Source organism: Mus pahari, chromosome 3, assembly GCF_900095145.1.
Source record: "Mus pahari chromosome 3, PAHARI_EIJ_v1.1, whole genome shotgun sequence".
NCBI lineage: Eukaryota > Metazoa > Chordata > Mammalia > Rodentia > Muridae > Mus > Mus pahari.
This window is the reverse complement of record NC_034592.1, coordinates 148,364,790-148,383,375: the sequence shown is the minus strand read 5'-3', so window position 1 is coordinate 148,383,375 and position 18,586 is coordinate 148,364,790. Positions and strand designations below refer to the sequence as shown.

The 18,586-nt window shown below is 51.7% G+C and overlaps 2 protein-coding genes across 7 annotated transcripts in view; one reads left to right on the top strand and one right to left on the bottom strand.

The window, feature by feature from the left end:
- The window catches only part of Sulf2 (sulfatase 2), an 81,873-nt gene extending 67,413 nt beyond the window's left edge, over positions 1–14,460 (top strand). For all 5 annotated transcript variants that reach the window (XM_021192414.2, XM_029536267.1, XM_021192415.2 and 2 more), the window contains exons 7-21: positions 838–1,013; positions 2,237–2,365; positions 3,453–3,509; positions 3,923–4,052; positions 5,213–5,435; positions 6,290–6,518; positions 6,609–6,705; positions 7,083–7,177; positions 7,927–7,986; positions 8,383–8,552; positions 8,859–9,001; positions 10,467–10,590; positions 12,562–12,595; positions 12,802–12,855; positions 13,525–14,460. In XM_021192414.2, the coding sequence (XP_021048073.1) occupies positions 838–1,013; positions 2,237–2,365; positions 3,453–3,509; positions 3,923–4,052; positions 5,213–5,435; positions 6,290–6,518; positions 6,609–6,705; positions 7,083–7,177; positions 7,927–7,986; positions 8,383–8,552; positions 8,859–9,001; positions 10,467–10,590; positions 12,562–12,595; positions 12,802–12,855; positions 13,525–13,555 (1,752 nt within the window). In that variant the 3' untranslated portion in view covers positions 13,556–14,460. The remainder of the gene's footprint in view (positions 1–837; positions 1,014–2,236; positions 2,366–3,452; positions 3,510–3,922; positions 4,053–5,212; positions 5,436–6,289; positions 6,519–6,608; positions 6,706–7,082; positions 7,178–7,926; positions 7,987–8,382; positions 8,553–8,858; positions 9,002–10,466; positions 10,591–12,561; positions 12,596–12,801; positions 12,856–13,524) is intronic.
- Positions 14,461–17,301: 2,841 nt separating this feature from the next.
- Ncoa3 (nuclear receptor coactivator 3) overlaps positions 17,302–18,586 on the bottom strand; it is a 78,609-nt gene continuing 77,324 nt past the window's right edge. For both annotated transcript variants that reach the window (XM_021193708.2, XM_029536085.1), the window contains exon 23: positions 17,302–18,394. In XM_021193708.2, the coding sequence (XP_021049367.1) occupies positions 18,383–18,394 (12 nt within the window). In that variant the 3' untranslated portion in view covers positions 17,302–18,382. The remainder of the gene's footprint in view (positions 18,395–18,586) is intronic.

Sequence of the window (18,586 nt, the reverse complement as noted above, 5' to 3'; positions counted from 1 at the left end):
GAGACAGGGTTTCTCTGTGTAGCCCTGGCTGTCCTGGAACTCACTTTGTAGACCAGGCTGGCCTTGAACTCAGAAATCCACCTGCCTCTGCCTCCCGAGGACTGGGATTAAAGGCGTGTGCCACCACGCCCAGCTCGAAAGCACAATTTTCAAGACATAAGCGAAGTCTATGTCTGAATCTCAAGGACTCACAGGCTAGGGAAATCTGACTCCCAAAAGTTGTCCTCTGACTTTCACACACATTATAGAATATACTAACACACACACACACACACACACACACACACACAGAATCACATTCCACTGTGTGGGCCAGCAGCTTACTCAAAGGGGATCCATAGCTATCTAAATTTAAATCAAAATACTATAAAATTCAAAATTCCATTCCTTGGCCACACTAGACATAGTTCGTGTGCTCCATAGCCACGCTGGACAGTCACAGACCCTCATGCAGGATTCTAGTTCAGGTTACCAACTCCCACCCTGGCCCTGGCCACATCTAGCGCTGTTCATTCATTCATGCATTCATTCATTCATTCATTCATGCATTCATCCAAGGTCATTTATTAAGTGTCAGTGCAAATGCAACACAGCTGCCAGAAAGCAAAATACAGAGATCTCTCTCTCACACACACACACACACACACAGCAAGACCCCCACCCCGTGAGAACTATCCACAAACTAGGGACAGCTATTAACAAGTGTAAGGAACAGTGTAGGGGAGTCCAGTCCCAGGGGCCTTGCAGAGAACTGGATTTGCCCCAGTCATGGAGAGGTGTGCTGAGAGCAGAGGTCTCCCACGAGGCCAGCCACCTCACCTCTGGCCTCTGGTGCAGATCTATGACATGCTGGTGGAGACGGGGGAACTGGACAACACCTACATCGTGTACACCGCTGACCACGGCTACCACATTGGCCAGTTTGGGCTAGTGAAGGGCAAGTCCATGCCGTATGAATTCGACATCAGAGTCCCGTTCTACGTGAGGGGCCCCAACGTGGAAGCTGGCTCTCTGTAAGTGTGTCTCCTGTACCCGTACCCCGGGTCCCAGGCTCACAGGGAGACCTTGGACTCTGCAGGATCTGAAGCTTAGCACAGGTCCAAGCCACGCCCCTCAGGGGCTCAGCTCTAGAACAGTTGAGCCAGCCATCGTGTCAGCCAGGGTGGGCTCCGAGGAGTCTCATACCCTTCTTCTGAGGCCCAAGCCAGGAGCTATGAACTCCCATGAAAAACAGCGAGGCGGGGTTCCGTGCCAGGAAATGCCAGAGCCTGGGTGGTGCCAGCTCATGGGAAGGCGCTTTGACCCCCACCCCTTCTGGGCGGTCACTGGTCTGGTGGCTATCGAGGAAGAGATTTCAGACTTAGGCAGAGAGCCACTGTCCCCTGGACCTGCTCCTGGTGGCAACACCCAGCGAGCTATCTGCCTTCTGTGCCTTCTTCAAGGACCGCGTGGGCCATGGTCTCAGCCGTTCTCCTTGACCTAACCTTTGAGGTGGCAACCTGAAGCAGAAACGCTTAGAGGAGGCAGAGATGAAGGAAAGGCTGGCAACCATGGCCGCCTCGTCCCTGTAGCAGCTGGAGGTGGGGGTGGGGGTTGAGGGATCAAGGTCCAGTCAGGTATATCCAGAGGGAGGGCTGGGGCTTGCACAGCAGCCCTCTGCATGGCCCATCTCCCACGCCAGCAAGGGAGAGAGGCAGAAGGAGAACGCCAGTGAGAGGGCTGGACATCTGTCCACAGAACAGCTGGAACACCAACCCATCCCTCAGCCACTCTGCTAGTTAGCCATGGTCTTTGCTTGGCCCCTCTCACACGGATGGCTACTGAGTGGATCACCCTAATGTGATCCCAGGAGTGGGGTCCCCAAGTCTATGGGGCTTGTCACCAGACTCCTTGTAGACTCCTTATTAAGAGCTAACAGCGTCACACGGCTGCCTCAAGGAAGATCATTCTGAGTATATAACAGGGGTTCAGAGGCCAGACTGTGCATACCCAGCCAGCAAGAACCAACAAGAGGGCGGGCATGAACCCTAGAGGCAGAGGAGGTTAGCATTAGGGCAAGTAACCTTGACAACAGCGCCGGATGGTCCAGCTGGAACTGGCCTCCCTAAGGATCAGAGTGTTAGAATGGAAGATTTTTCACCTGCAGATGTCCCTCCCTCTTCATCTCCAGATGCCTCTGTCCCAAGCTAAGTTGCCACCCAGGTGGCCAAGTTTCCACTCCCTCTCTCTTCCCTAGGAACCCCCACATCGTCCTCAACATTGACCTGGCCCCCACCATACTGGATATCGCTGGGCTGGACATCCCTGCAGACATGGACGGGAAGTCCATTCTCAAACTACTGGACTCAGAGCGGCCAGTGAACCGGTAAGAAGGGAGCAGGGGAGACCCAGGGAAGGAGGCTCCCTAGCCTGGGAGAGCTCAACCATGGGGAACTGGGAAGGCCACTAGAATCAGGATCTAGGTGCCCCCCACTAACCCATGAGAATGAAGGACCAGCCCTCTCTGGGATTCTAGCCTCCCATTTGGAGCTAAGGACCTTCCAAAGCTAAAATGATGAAAAGCCCAAAGTTACCAGGGCACTCCAGCACGTTGGCCCTCATAGTAACCCAGTAAAGGAAAGTCATGTTATCTGAATCCTAGAGAGATAAGATAGTCAAGAAGTCAGACTCTTCCTCACAATGACTATGACTTTTGTGGTCCTATTGATGGGTGGTGTGACTGACCAGGAGTGTGTTCCAGGTGTCCTGGGTGGCTGATATATATATATCAAAACAAAACAAACAAACAAACAAACAGGTGGAAAGGAAGGTGGCTAAAGATGAGGAACCAGAAAGGCAGGAGCGACCCCTTGTGGTCAACAATGAAACTGCCCCCTGGATAACAGGCCTTTCTGTGAGCCTTTCCTAGACTTTTCTCCCAGGGGGTCCAGCCCTGAGATCTACAGGTGGCTGGTGGCCCTGTAAGGCGGTACATCTTCCAACAAAGGGGGGTGGAAGGGTCTAAAACGGACACGTGCAGAGTGTAGGGGCGCCGGACACTTGAGAATCGGGGTACAGATGTTGCACAGATGTACAAGATGTTGCCTCTCAATGTACCCATCTGTGAAATGGAGAAGTCAGCATGCTTTATATACACAGGCTCCAGCTACACAGCCCTGACCCTCATAGATCAGGAGAAACGACCCCCCGCAGGCACTCATTAGCCCAGAACTGGGCTCCTGGGAGACTCAAACTCACACTCACACGTGCAAATGCCCATGTAACTGTATCCACTTCAACCACAAAGAGGCGTTCAGACCACATCTTGGAGAAGTGTCCCTGTCTCTGGGGTGTGGAGACCTTTCCAGTGTCACTCAATGACTGCCACCTGGCCCAGGGTATGGAGAACCTGTGGACAGGGCTGGGGACACAGGGACCTGGCAGACAGGATGTTGGACCTGCTTGTTTTCTAGGTTCCACTTGAAAAAGAAGCTGAGGGTCTGGCGAGACTCCTTCCTGGTGGAGAGAGGGTGAGTGCTGACTGGACAGGGAGACCCCCCGTGAGGAGCGCTCACGAGACTGTGGGAGGCAGAATAGTGCTCTGCTAGTGACTGGGTGACTCAGAGGCTGTGTCCAAATCCCCTGTCACAATTGGGTGGCTGCTGCAGAATTCGAATCTGGAGGCCACATGTCCCTGTTCAACCTACTTGGCAGAGCCTGTACGATGTCATCACTGTTCATTTAATCCTAACTCAGGCCATCTGGGACAGACAGCTCCTGTAGACTCCCCATTAAAACCCAGGTGCTCTCAAGTTGACCGCCACCCGTCCTCCACAGTAGGTCCCCACAGAGCTATGCCGGGCTCTGGCAGCCCAGCCAAGCTCAAGTTGCCCCAGGGCTCCACCCAGTTCAACCAGCCCCCCAACCCCCACATCTCCCTCAGCAAACTGCTCCACAAGAGGGAGGGCGACAAAGTGAATGCCCAGGAGGAGAACTTCCTGCCCAAGTACCAGCGCGTGAAGGACCTGTGTCAGCGAGCTGAGTACCAGACAGCGTGCGAACAGCTGGGGCAGGTGAGGAGATGGCTGGATCTTCCGGGCCCTCTGGGGTGTGGTTCCCATGGTTACATGGGAGGCTCTGGTCCCTGTCAGGGTAGCAGTGTCCTCTGGGTGTGTGACCTTGCACTCCTCGTGTGGAAAAACACCAGCGGGCAGGCACAGGTGGCAGACATCATCGCCTTCCAGCTGACTCGTGTATATAACTCTGCGGCTGGCTTCCGTTTATAGGGGAATTAGGAAATAGCTTTCAAGATTTGTTTTTTTTTTTTTTTTTTTTTTTTTTAAAAAAAAAAGAACATCAATTGCAAGAGAGACGCTAAGCAAACATATAATCTAGATAGTATCCAGGGAGAGAAAGGGCTGGCGTCTGGAGGAGGCCTTTCCAAGGTGGGCTATAGAGAATGGGGAGAGAGAGTTAGTGGGACATGAGCCTCAGAGGGCAAGGAGACAGGAGAGGAGGAGTGAGAGATGAGGGGACCTGTGGGCACGTAGGACAAACAGGAGCCGGGGCTCCCTGGCCCAAGGGGAGCGAGGACAGCAAGAAGCTGTGACATCGTAGACTCTGGCCAATGGGGAAGTGGATGGGTGAGGAGAGGGCAGGGTGGACCAGACCTTGAGAAGCAGTCAAGGACACTGAACTACTATCCCAGCTCCAGCACCCCTCCAGTTTCCCGGGGCCGGGGCTGGGGCAAGGCTCTCTTACTCTCAGTGCTTTCTCTCCGAGTGGGGATCATGACATAGCTCCTTCGTGCTGAAGTTTTGAGTTGCACGGAAAGCAGCACCCAGGAGTGCTGAAAGAGAATGGGGGCTGGGGGGTGAGGAAGAGCAGGGCCAGCAGAGCCAAGGGAGAGTCCGGTCGACCAGACCAGGTATTAGAAGCTCGGGTCCTGGAGCTCAGGCGTTGGAAGGTTTTAAGTAGGAATAACATGGCCCCGTGGGGAGGCTGACCAACCACCATGAGGGCATAGCTTTAGGCAGACAGGGGCTGTATTGGTGAACGCCGTGGTAGGGCCAGCTAAGTGTGGACAGGAGGGAGAAGCAGGCAGTTGGAGTTGGCAAGGGCGTGGCATTTGCCAAGCCAAGCGTGGGCAGGGAGAGGAGAGGTAGGTGTGGCAAACAGGATGTTGGGGATCAGGGTGGGGGGGTGACACCTGAAGCCCTGCTGTGTCCCACAGAAGTGGCAGTGTGTGGAGGACGCTTCCGGGACGCTGAAGCTACACAAGTGTAAAGGCCCCATGAGGTTCGGAGGCGGCGGTGGCGGTGGTGGCAGAGCCCTCTCCAACCTGGTGCCCAAGTATGATGGCCAGAGCAGCGAGGCCTGCAGCTGTGACAGCGGCGGCGGTGGCGGAGGGGACTACAAACTAGGCCTGGCTGGACGCCGTAAGCTCTTTAAGAAAAGTAAGTGTCACCAGCTTGTCCGAAGCAGGCAGGAGAAGCAGCCTGGGCTGGGCCGTGTGAACGTTCAAACAACTCCACAGATGCTCCAGGTCTCCAGACCTGGGGGTGAACCTTGGAGGGAGGGACACAGCCAAAGCCCTCCCAAGCTACAATTCAAGAGGGCAGCAGTTCTGGGACAGGCCACTAGGTGGCAGTGTGGACACGGACCAAGGGCAGGCAATGGGGCTGACTGGGCCCTGTGGGCTTGGTGACACCTGAGGGGGGGGGCTCTCTCATCTAGAGCAGGCAGAGACGATAAGGTGTTCTCAAACCTCCCTCAAATGACCACTCTTAATGGTGAGAGCAGCAGACAGACAGCTGAGGGACCGACCAGAAGCCAGGTGGCGTGGATGAGCCTTAGAGTCCAAAGAGGACGTGGTTAGTTCTAGTTATTACTTGAGGGAAAAGCCATCAGAGGATACTGACAAACGTGCTTCCACAGTCCACACTGGCAGATCCCCCTGCTCCGAAAATGCATCTGTGGCCCACATGTGTGGAGGTCGGGTCATCTTGCAGGAGTTATTAGCTCTCTCCTTCTACCACACGGGTCACGGGGATCAAACTCAGGCGTGGAAGCATCGTCACCTGCAAAGCCACCTCACCAGCTCTCCTCAAGTTCAAGTTGTTTAGCCTGCCCAGTGTAACGACCTCCCGATGACCCACTTCCGGGGATAGCTCTCCCAAGCCCGCACGGCAAGCCACACTGAGACTAGAACTTGGGATTTCGCCCCATCTCTATTGAAGACCTGTGACTGGGGCTTCCTGGCCGGCCTGTCCCAGCCTCTCTGATTCATCATCCCTTCTGGCACCCGCAGAGTACAAGACCAGCTATGCCCGGAACCGCTCCATCCGTTCCGTGGCCATCGAGGTGGACGGCGAGATATACCACGTAGGCTTGGATACCGTGCCTCAGCCCCGCAACCTTACTAAGCGGCACTGGCCAGGGGCCCCCGAAGACCAAGATGACAAGGATGGTGGCAGTTTCAGTGGTACTGGTGGCCTTCCGGATTATTCTGCCCCCAATCCCATTAAAGTGACCCATCGGTGAGAGTCTGGCTGGAGATTGAGGGTAGAGGGACAGACTGGGCCTCTCGTCTCCCCTCGGGGCCACTCATGACCCTTTCTCTGGAGCAGGTGCTACATCCTTGAGAATGACACGGTCCAGTGCGACTTGGACCTGTACAAGTCCCTGCAGGCTTGGAAGGACCACAAGCTCCACATCGACCATGAGGTGTGGCCACTGGGGCAACACAGGCTGGCGGCCAGCATCCGCAGGAAGGGCGGGGGGCCTGGTGAGGGGAGAAAGCAAGATTGGTCCCCCAGGATCCATGATCCGATCCCACTGTAGGGATCTGAGTCATGGGATCTAGCAGCTAGCCAAAGGTCCGGCCCAGAGCTGGCTGGCTTACTTTATTTAGACCTGCAAGATGCCCCCAATAGATAGAGATCGTTCTCTACAGCCTCCGTAGGCTCTGCTGGCGGGAGGAGCAGTCTGGTCCTTCAGGGAGGCCCCCTTCCACGGGCAGAGCCACAAATGTAGATGTGGCCGTACCCTTCCCACCCACAGTCACCCTGTGGTTTCTAGGCCTCTCCTGTTCCCTCCCTCAGATCGAAACCCTGCAGAACAAAATTAAGAACCTTCGGGAAGTCAGGGGTCACCTGAAGAAGAAGCGACCAGAAGAATGTGACTGCCATAAAATCAGGTGAGAGAGCAGCCCCGGCCCACTCAAGCCCTGGACACCAGTGCGTCCTGTGGACACACAAGCCCCTCTCAGCACTGGCCCTTGTAACTGCTTTTTAATTGTATCCTCTCCTGTCAAGATACAAAGCCAAGAATAACTCTCCTCAGGGAAACTCAGGGACCACCCTGGGGGCCAGGCTGAGCTGCGTTTGGGCAGGGCCGGGTCTTGCACAGCTGGCTCAGTCAGGGGCACGGGCTTCTGCTCGCTGCCTTTGGGAACTGCGGGGCTGCTGCTCAGGGTTCTGCCCGCCTGAGTGAACTTTCCACACAGAAAGACATGGAGTCTCTCCGCAGTCACTGTCCAGTGTGGCAGTCACATAACACCTGTGACTGGGGAACCTGGAGCAAGAATTGGTTTAAATTGAAGGAGCCACAAAGTTCTGAACACCTTTGCTGACTCGGGCCAGTCCCAAAGCCCACTTCTAAGCTTGAGGTACATGGTACGATGCAAATCGGCCTTCAGAGGCCAGGGCTGACACCACGTGAAGCCAGGCCCAGCTTCCAGTCCGGGTTAAATTATTCCCATCCTGACTTTGTAAAATCTGACATGGAGCATCTAAGCCAAGCATGGAGCTGGCAACCAGGGGGATACAGTGCCCTCCATCCCACCCAGGAGAGGGTACAAGAGCAGTGAACCCCGCTGCATGCCTGCCAGGGTATCCTTCAAGGCTCTGACTCTTGGTGATTGGGGTGTGGGGGGGTCTGTTGCAGTTACCACAGCCAACACAAAGGCCGACTCAAGCACAAGGGCTCCAGCCTGCACCCTTTCAGGTAAGGGCAAGGATAGGACAAAGGGGTAAGGTGCCATGCCTTCCTGTCTGTAGCTAAAACACACAAGGCAAATTAAGGCTAGGCGGGGTTTCCCCTGGGAGGTGAGGTCTGTGCAGTCCTTGGAGGGGATGGCCCCAGGTCCGTACCAAGTCTGTGGTTAGATGGCACTGTAGCCATACTAAGCATTGGACACCCATTTCTGATGCTGGGGGGGTGAGGGGGGCTGAAGGAGGCCACAGAAGGAGAAAAGCCCTGGGGTCTGGCCCTAGCTGTGACCTGGACAACAGTGGGACTTGGAGCCCTTGATGACGTTGCCCAACCACTGGGGCAAACCACAAGGCTGAGGTCATTGACCCCGAAGAGGTCCTAAGCGTGTGTGGTCCTCTGTGCCCTTAGGAAGGGTCTGCAGGAGAAGGACAAGGTGTGGCTGCTGCGGGAGCAGAAACGCAAGAAGAAACTGCGCAAGCTGCTCAAACGGCTGCAGAACAACGATACGTGCAGCATGCCCGGCCTCACGTGCTTTACCCACGACAACCACCACTGGCAGACGGCGCCGCTCTGGACCCGTGAGCAAATGGGCAGGCAGGGCATGGGAGGCCTGTGTGTAGTCAAGAAGGGGCAGGCAGGGGATGGGCCTGTGCATGGGCAAGCAGGGGCAGGCAGGGGACAGGGGAGCTGTGTGCATGAGCAAGCAGGGACAGGCAGGGCATGGGAGGTCTGTGCATGGCCACCTACCTTTCCCTGGCTTCAGAGGGCCATACTGCTAGAGGTGTCTTAGAAACCTGTGCCTGTAGCTTGGCATTTGAGAGCCTGTCTCAGGGAGACCCGTCTTTCTGCGGGCACACTCAGGACATTCGTTCTTCCCTCCGCAGTGGGGCCCTTCTGCGCCTGCACCAGCGCCAACAATAACACGTACTGGTGCTTGAGGACCATCAACGAGACCCACAACTTCCTCTTCTGTGAATTTGCAACCGGCTTCATAGAATACTTTGACCTCAGTACAGACCCCTACCAGGTACAGGCACGGTCAGGGAGACGGGGAGACAGACGTGCGAGACATATAGGTACCACCCGCTAGACAGGGATACACCTGCAGAAGAGCAGATAAGTCCCACACGGTCCCTAAGCCTGGACGAGGCCGCTTGGAGTCTGGGACTCTGTGTCGGCGACATGCATCTCCCTCCATTGCCCTGTGTCTGATTTACAGTCCGGCTCCTCCCTCCCCCTCAGGCAGACAGAATGACTACAGGGCTCAGTAGGTACTTCTGTGGAGCCTTGAGCAGTAGAGCTGCAGGATCAGGTCACATTCTGGACACTCTAGGCTGCCATGGCGAGCACAGACAAGCAACCCTAACTTTTACCCAGCAGGCACCCAAGGCAAGCTCTGGGCGGTGTCTCCCTCCTGTGAACCACCTCCGCACAGGTGTGACTGAAGCTGCTCAGAGCCGCCACAAGCAGCAAAGGCACCTAAAACCAGAACCCTGCACCTTAGTCATTTTGGAAGGTGACCTTGGTAATGACCAACCACTCAACCTCATTCGAAAAGCCCGACGCAGCTCCATACACTGTGACTTCAATATGTCAGCAGCCATGGCGCAAGTAGCCACAGACCGCCAGTCTTCCTTCTCTGAAACTTTAGCCCATACTTTACCAGAGAGGGTGGCAGACAACGTCAGTTAGTAACCATCAGTAGTGCCAGACTAGGCAAAGCCCCAAGGTCCCTGACCTACCTCCATACCAAGTTCAAGAGGAACACAAGGGTACTGTCAAACCCAAGGCTTAAACCTGCCAAACTGGGCTATGCAAGATACCCAGTGGGGGGGGGGGCTGGCGAGATGGCTCAGCGGGTAAGAGCACTGACTGCTCTTCCTCCCAAGGTCCTGAGTTCAAGTCCCAGCAACCACATGGTGGCTCACAACCACCTGTAATGAGATCTGATGCCCTGTTCTGGCGCATCTGAAGACAGCTACAGTGTACTTACATAGAATAATAAATAGACCTTTGGGCCAGAGCTAGTGGGGCCGACCAGAGCAAGCAGAGATCCTAAAAAATTCAATTCACAACAACCACAAGAAGGCTCATAACCACTAGTACAGCGACATAAAAATAAATATATATATATATATATATATATATATATATATATATATNTATATATATATATATATATATATATAGAGAGAGAGAGAGAGAGAGAGAGAAGACCCAGTGGGCAGCTGCAGAAGTTCAAGGTGAAGCCCACAGGCATGGTTTGTGTCTTCTCTGGAATTTCCATTTCCACTGAGCAGACCCGGCAGAGCACCTGAGCCTTCATTTATCTCCCCAGCACTGTGGCTCTTGCAGAAATAAAGGTTGGGTATTGATAGTCACCCCCCCCCCGACCCCATAGCTCCTGGACTCCCAGCCCGCCTGAGTTAGGTGCTCTGGTTTGAGGAGGGCTCCCAGGACACTCCCTGTTGACAGCTACCCTTTCCCACCAGCTGATGAACGCGGTGAACACACTGGACAGGGACATCCTCAACCAACTGCATGTGCAGCTCATGGAGCTAAGGAGCTGTAAAGGCTATAAGCAGTGTAACCCCCGGACCCGCAACATGGACCTGGGTGAGTTGACTCATGTGCAGACAGTAGAGGAGAGAGTGTATGTCATGTCTGTCCCAACGATGAGCCCAGAATCACAGAGAAGCTGTGCTTCCGGGAGCTGAGAACCCACACAATCTGTACAGGACACAGACTTCTCTTATCCATTTCCCTCCCTTTTGTTCATTCATTCTTCACAAAGAACTTAGCCTCCTGAGTTCCTGGGCAGCAAATGTATGCGCAAGGTGTAGAGCTGCTCGGGGCCAGGACCCATACAGGGAGGCATCTGGCTTGAATAGAGTGAGACGGGGACACACAATGCAATATGCTGTGATCGCTAGCTCTGCGATAGAGCAGGGGCGACCACTGTAGAGGAAACAACTGTCAATTGCAGAGGAAACATGGAGCACTGGGAAGTGGGAGGGGCATGAAGCCACCCAGGGTGGCTGCAATGGAAAGTGACTGACCTGGCGGGCAGGCTCTGCGGGCCGGAAAGGAAAGTTTAGACTTCATTGCTTTGGAGAGGGATGCTGGAAGGGTTTGCATTTGGGCAGTAAAAGTCAACATTTTAAAAAGACAGTGATTACTAAGTAGAGGATGAAGCTGGATCCAGTCAATAGTGCCACACGCTATGGTTATCCAGGGAGAGCATGCCCGGGGCTCAGTAGACAAGATGATGACAGACGAGGTACAGTGGGGAAGCCCACACCACATGGTGATTCAAGATGGATAACAGAAAAGGAGGTGGCACAGGTACCCCCTGGCTTTGGGGTGAGCGAGGTAAAACTGGCATTTCTAAGCTCAGGATGCCAGCTAGATGGGGGTTTTGTTGGTTTTTTTCGAGATGGGATCTCTTTGTGTAGCCTTGACTGTCCTGTAACTCACTCTGTAGACCAGGCTGACCTCCCACTCATAGCGATCCACCTGTCTCTGCTTCCCAAATGCTGGGATTAAAGGCGTGTACCAACACACCTGGCCAGCTAGATGTCTTAAGATGGAAAACAATGGAGAACATCATGTTATTAGCCTCAGCCAAAGTGTAGAGGGAACCGCAAGAGCCATGGACACGGAAGGCCTAAGGAGACCTGTCTATACTAAGCTGCCTCCCGTTCCTATCAGGAAAGTGGGAAGTTGAGGGGACAGACCCAGGTGCGTCAGTCTGCCTTACGATGGGGGGGGTGGGGGGTGGGGGGTGAGGATGTAGAATAAATGGAGAGTGGCTGTATCGGAGAAAAGAAACCACCTGACTCTCAAGTGCTACCTTGTGACGGTTGTGGAATCTCCTGTAAGTACTGTGCCAAGCACAACGCCGAATGGTAGTGTGTGGGAATTCTCACGACAGTCCTGAGGTGACTCTATCCCCAGCTTAACAGTGAGTGAAGTGTAGCCAGGCATGGTGGTGCACACCTTTAATCCCAGCACTCGGAAGGCAGAGGCAGGCGGATTTCTGAGTTCGAGGCCAGCCTGGTCTACAAAGTTCCAGGACAGCAAAGTTCCAGGACAGCCAGGGCTACACAAAGAAACCCTGTCTCAAAAAAACCAAAAAAAGCCAAACCAAACCAAACCAAACAAACAAAAAAACAGTGAGTGAAATGAACCCACCAGGTGACTTCATACCCATGCTCTTGGTCATGCCACCATATCCTCAGGAATTCACAGGGTGCCCCTCACCCACCCACCCACAGCCAGTGAGACTTGTGTGACATTAGTACCCACACCTGTGCCTGCTTCCCCTTCTCCCATCACTAAGGCGATTGAAGGCTCAATGTATACGATAGCTAACTGGGCTCAGCAGGGGGCAATCTATAAGAGCACCTAGCAGACTAAAGGGCTTCATCATTCACTTTGAGCGAAAAACCCTAGTAGCATCCCGGCACTGGCATTTGGTAAACTGAAGGTAGACCTCAGCTGTGTCTTCCTTAGTGGTCTCGAAGCTTGCTCATGCTTGCACCATTTCACCCTAAAGCGTTCTTATTCTGTTCTTCTCTCACTCAGGGCTTAGAGACGGAGGAAGCTATGAACAATACAGGTACTTGGGATTGTTCCTAAAGTCTGGGCTAAGTTCCCTCATCTTGACCTGTACCTATTGAGAAACTGTCTGTCTAGGGCATAATGACCATCAGTGATAGATGTCGTCTCAGACACCACCTTTTACATAGCCCCTTTGGAGGGAGGGAACGTGATTTCCTCAATGGTGCTTAACATACATTTTCCTTTCGGCACCTGAAAATTTAGGCAGTTTCAGCGTCGAAAATGGCCAGAAATGAAGAGACCGTCTTCCAAATCACTGTGAGTTGAAGAACCAGTTTGCAGACAAGCAGAGCTGGTTCTGACTTGGTAGTTTTGTTGTTGCTGTTGTCTGGTTATTCTTAGTCCTGGCATTGAAGCCAGGCATTGATCGTGCTAAGCAAGAGCTCTACACCAAACTCCACCCCAGCCTTAAGTGTCTCCTCTCCAGGGCTGGGTCTTCATGCATGCCCTGTCTTTATTACCCCTCTGCTCCCCCGCTAAGACAGCACAAAGTCCTAGCTGCTTTTCCTGTAAGATAATGTGAATACATTTCACATTTCAAATTAATGCCAATCCTAATAGGCAGCTGTTCTCCTGTAAGTCTGTAAGCTTGAGCTATTACGTACAGCTGACAGACACCTTGAAGGATGTGGCTGCAGAAACGCCGACAGGGTGTGTCCCTCTCAGCAGAATGGCTGTCACGGGCCATGTGCAGACTGCAGCAACCTGCACTTCACTTCATGTCTAAAGGGGTGCGGGGGAGAGCCAAATCGTTCCCCAAGGGGTTCAGATTCTTTGCCCGATTCTCCCCAAAATGCATTTCCTTTCCTTACGGCCTAAGTACTCCTTTGCATCAGCCACAGCCTTCAGGCAACGCTTGCAGTGTGGGGCTGACTTAAATCCAGATAGCACCATAACCAAAAGGCTGATGTGCACTTTGTTCTGCAGGGGACAGCTATGGGAAGGCTGGGAAGGCTAAGCGGCCCTAGAGAGGAACCTCCAAAACCAGGGGCCTCGAGTGGCTGCCCAGGCCATGCAAAGAAAAAAAAAAAAAAACACCCGATTCCCAGAAGACGAATGTCGGAACTGGGAGACCTGACAGGAGGCAGGGCCTGCTCTTGGGACAGGAAATCCTGGAGGACAACGCCCCGATTTCTTGATGCTCAGTTGCTTTGCCCTGCTTTGCTCTGGATCGAACCTCACCAGGCTGCTCTGGGATGCGTGCTCACACCTGGAGTCTCTGCTCACCCTTTCAGAGGCTCACAAAGACCAAGGAACTAATTTCCATGGACACTTCCTCCAGAGATGGAAATTGCTGGGACTCGCCCACTCCATCCCCCCCCCCCACGCACCCCTCCCCCTAGTCCTGTAGGGAAGCAAGCTTGTTTTAACCTTACTCTTTGGAGAAAGCACGGACATCCCAGGTGCTGTCCACCTCAGTCTTGACAATGAGTCTATAGCACAAAACAGTACCCTTCACCTGGCTGGTTGACCTGGCTGCCTCAGGAGCTGCCTTCACCGCATACATGACTGCTCACATGTAACCAACACAGGGAATTGTAGGGGAATCTCACGAATACGAAATCCCGCTTTTCAAGAGTCCCAGTGTCAATAAACGCTCTGTGGCTAGTGTCAAGGATAACCCCTTGAGCTTTCAGACATTTCTGTTCCTGCCTGGGATTCGTCCCTTTGTTATCCATCCCAGACCTGATGTTTTTCTAAGGTACTGAAACCCCCAAGTTGATGTGTGTCCTGTGTTTTAATGACATTGTATTTGTAAAGAAATTTTGTAGTATAAGTACCATCTTACAGTGTTCCTGCCCCCAGCCAATGACTAGCTATTGGTATGAAAAAAAAAAAAAAAATCTTTGAATTTTTGTAAAAGGCTATCTTGGAACTTTCTTGCTGTCTTTATTATTATCATTTTTTCTTGAAGTACTCAAGATGTCATCGACCTTCAGCTGAGAGGGTTTGGAGAAGCAGAGGGTAATACATTAATATTAAACCTATCCACTTCAAGGGACCTCACAGGTAAGTCTCACCAGCTCTGGGGCATCGATCTGTGAAGTCTGTTTCTCAACCCAACCCGGCTCAGCAGGGGGCGCTCACATTTCCCTAAGCCAGCAGTTTTTCTTTTTTTTTTTTTTTTTAAATTTTTTTTTTTTTTTTTTTTTTAAAGATTTATTTATTTATTATATGTAAGTACACTGTAGCTGTCTTCAGACACTCCAGAAGAGGGCGTCAGATCTTGTTAAGGATGGTTGTGAGCCACCATGTGGTTGCTGGGATTTGAACTCTGCACCTTTGGAAGAGCAGTCGGGTGCTCTTACCCACTGAGCCATCTCACCAGTCCCAAGCCAGCAGTTTTCAACCTAGGGCTCCAACAACCCTTTCACAGGGGTCGCCCAAGGCCATCAGAGAACACATTTATGTTACAGTTCACAACAGTAACAAAGTTACAGCTAAGAAGTAGCAACAGTAGTAGTAAGGTAGTTGGGGATCACCATAGTATGAGGAACATAATTAAAGGGTTGCAGCAATAGAACAGCTGAACTATCCCATCGTTTTCAAAGGCCCTGAACAGATCCAGGTCCCTAGGAGAACAAACTGCTCTGACCTCACAGACAGAGTGTCCTCACTCTGCCCTGGGCGTGGAGAGAGGAAAAGCATGCGTAGGCTGAGGTTTAAATAGAAACCTTTATTTACAAGAGCATCCAGACAGTCGGCAAGGCATCCAAAGCTCATCCAACTGAGTCACCGATGTGGTTTCCATTCCTTGCGGTGTAAAGAATGACATCATCTTAAGTGACACTTGTATAAACATGATTAACCCCAAATGTGTTCTCAGTGGTGTCGGTCAGTTCCTGAGAATTTACTGCTCTTGGAGTGACATTTCCATCTTCTTCAAAACTCCGTATTTTCAAAGGAAGAGAAAGGGGGAGGGGGCAAGAGAAAAACAAAACACCGCCCTGTTTGGAATCGCCTGCACTGGAGGTAAAAACACCTGTTGCTTCATGGCAGGGCCAGACTCCAGCTAGCCTAGAGGCCTGCTCCTGGTAACACTTAGGAACAGAACCCATGACCACTCTGCTGCAGATAGAAAGGGACTGGAGTGGACTGTTGTCAACTGGAAACCCTCTGTGTTGTCCAGCTGCATCTACCCCGAATCAAGCCAATTATCTGTCCTGGTACCCACTGCCTCCAGCCCCCGACTCACCTCAGCATCTAATGCTGATGAACCGGGTAGGCCTGTTAATGACAGGGGCACAGTTCAGAGAGAAAGCGTTCTGATACCAACAGCAACAGCACAGCTTCATTTATTTTTGAAGAAACATGTTTCCTTAATATCATTTGGATCTTCATAAAATACATTTTTATTTATATATCTTTGGATTCAGCAAAAAAAAAAAAAAAAAAAAAAAGTAGGTACTGGAAATGTCCCCACATCATAAAAGCAGATGAAAAGAATACTTTTATACCGTTTGCCCCAAAGACACCTAGGTTTAAAGAGGGGCCGGGAGGAGTGGAGGCGAGGTAGGCAAGAAGGGTACGAAGAGAATGACCCAAAAAGTTTTAAGGACAATTCAGGTAAAAACAACAAATTATCTGAGAGGCTATTAAAAGGAAATCCGAATTTTGAACTGGCACCAATAAAAATCAGTAAGTAGAAAATATAAAAACATAATAAACTTCATTTGTCTCCCCATATAAAAAGGGGGTGCCAACCAGTTAGCCTGGAGCTGGGGTGCTGAGGACAGAACCAAGGTCTTTCCAAGTTAAGGGGAAGAGCACCACGGTGGCCTACACACCTAAGCAAGGATGGCTCAGCTGCGCCCAGCCAGGCCGGGTGTCAGCCGCAAAGCGCAGCACACAATGAAAACAGGACAGTGGGCTAATCACAGGGGAAGCAATCATGACCTAAACACATTGGGAAGCCAAGTCTGTCCACAGGGACCTCTGGAAATGTGAGCTTCACTCACAGAGAGCTCAGAGAATGAAGTGGTGCTCTCTCTGGGGGGATGGGGTGGGGGGGATGGAGGACAACTGGGTAAACGTGTGGCTTTTAAACACTAACTGGCTCTCGGAAAATGACACCAGGGCTGGCAAAGAAACAAAGCTATGGATGGTCTAATAACCTAATGTCATCTAACTGTTTGAACCTAAGGACCCAAATAAAGGGCATTATACTTGGTTTCCCTACTCCAAACTGACTAGGACAGGTGCCAAGAGGAGGCAGAGAGGTGGCAGGAGGGGCTGGCATGTGCCAAGGTGTCACTCTGACTCAGTGGCACTGGCAGGCCTGGTTCTGAGCTCAGCACCCCGATGCAGAGAGGTAGTAAGAGACCCCATGAGCTGAACAAGAAGGGAGCCGAGCAGACACCAGACCACACACAGCAAGGGCCTGGGGCCTTTGACCTAAATGTGGGGCTCAGGTCCTAGTAACAGACATCGCTCCTAAAATAATGAGTGGGCTACAGTTTTCTAAAATTATTACCATTTAATTTATGGACTGCTTAAAAAACACAAGATTCTTTTTGAAATCAATTTGCTTCGGTTTTGTTTTTAGACTCTTGGCTGGTTTCTGTTTTCGTTTAAAGCTCATTTCCCCATATCTATTCTTTCCCCGCAAATTAACAAAGTGCGTAGTTCTCTGGTAAAGAAATTTTTTAAAAAATTTAAATGCCTACATCTAAACAAATGATCACTTTAAAAAGCCTTTAGATTAAGAGTGAGGCCTATAACACGAGGGGAGCTGCAGGCTGCCCTGCCCCAGGCTGGGCCTTCCAGATGTCTCCGCTGCCTGTAACATCACTGTGTGGAGCTTACAGAAATCAACAATGTTAAATATTTAGCTTCACATATAAAAATGAGCTGCTGTGGCCTACAAAAAAGGTATGTACATATTTTCACATAATACAATATCTTAAAGATCATATTTACAAAAGGGAGGAAGTGTGTCCACAGAAGCACTGCTTGCTTCTGATCCAGAGTGCAGTACCTGGCCTTGGGTTTCACAAGTTTATTTCAAAGCATTATTGCTCCACCATATAGGCAAAGGGTGACGCCAGTACTTGAAAGAAACAACAAACAAACAAAAGACAATCGTGTCCTTGTCCTAACAACAGATTAGTGCAGACAGAAAGCAGGAATGTAGTTCACCATTCCTCACGCCCTCAAGAATATTGCATTTCTCCGTGACTTCCTCAGTAAAGTGCACTTGGCTGCACATCGGGGCGGGAAAATTCAATATTGCCATCTCATCTTCCCTTCTGCAAAGCCATTTAACATCAATGACAAATCCTTGAGAATTACAGGGTACGGAGACCTCACCAGGAGAGACCTAGGACAACAGACTCTGGGGACTACACCTGTAAAGGACAAGAGCGCAGAAACACTGATTGCACTGGACAGGAGAGCGACAGGGAACTACTTGCTGACGACACACGTGAAGGCAGACTGTGCCCCCTCGTCCAGTGCTGCAAGACAGAAACCCTAGCCACCTAGATCTATGTGAAGACTTTGGCTGGCGAGGCAGAAGGGGAGTGAAGGAGAGTGACGTAAGAGAGCAGTGCTTATAAACACCCCATCTCCAGAATCACATCCTCACGAGGCGGAACACCTTGCCACAGAGGCAGGGCATCAGGTAGACAGTGCTTTAGCTCAAGACCCAGTCCTGCTCAAATGACAGCACAGAACCCACTGCTGGTCACGCTGGCCTTGCTTCCAAGCCGGATGCTTAGACAATGACTCGCCACTTCCTGATGATCCTGTGCAGTGTCATCTGTACAGTCCCACTAGGGAGATGTCAGCAGTATTTCTGTTAACAAAAGAACACAAGGTTAGCGCAACAGAAAATCGGCCACTGTCTGTACACTCCTACCATGCACCGCTGGCTGGTTCAGGCTCTTAGAATCCACATCCCCAACACCAAATGCTTTCAAAACACCATAGTAGTTTGTGTAAGTTATATACCCAAGTTAAAATCTCCAGACCACTGTTAGGGTTCTGG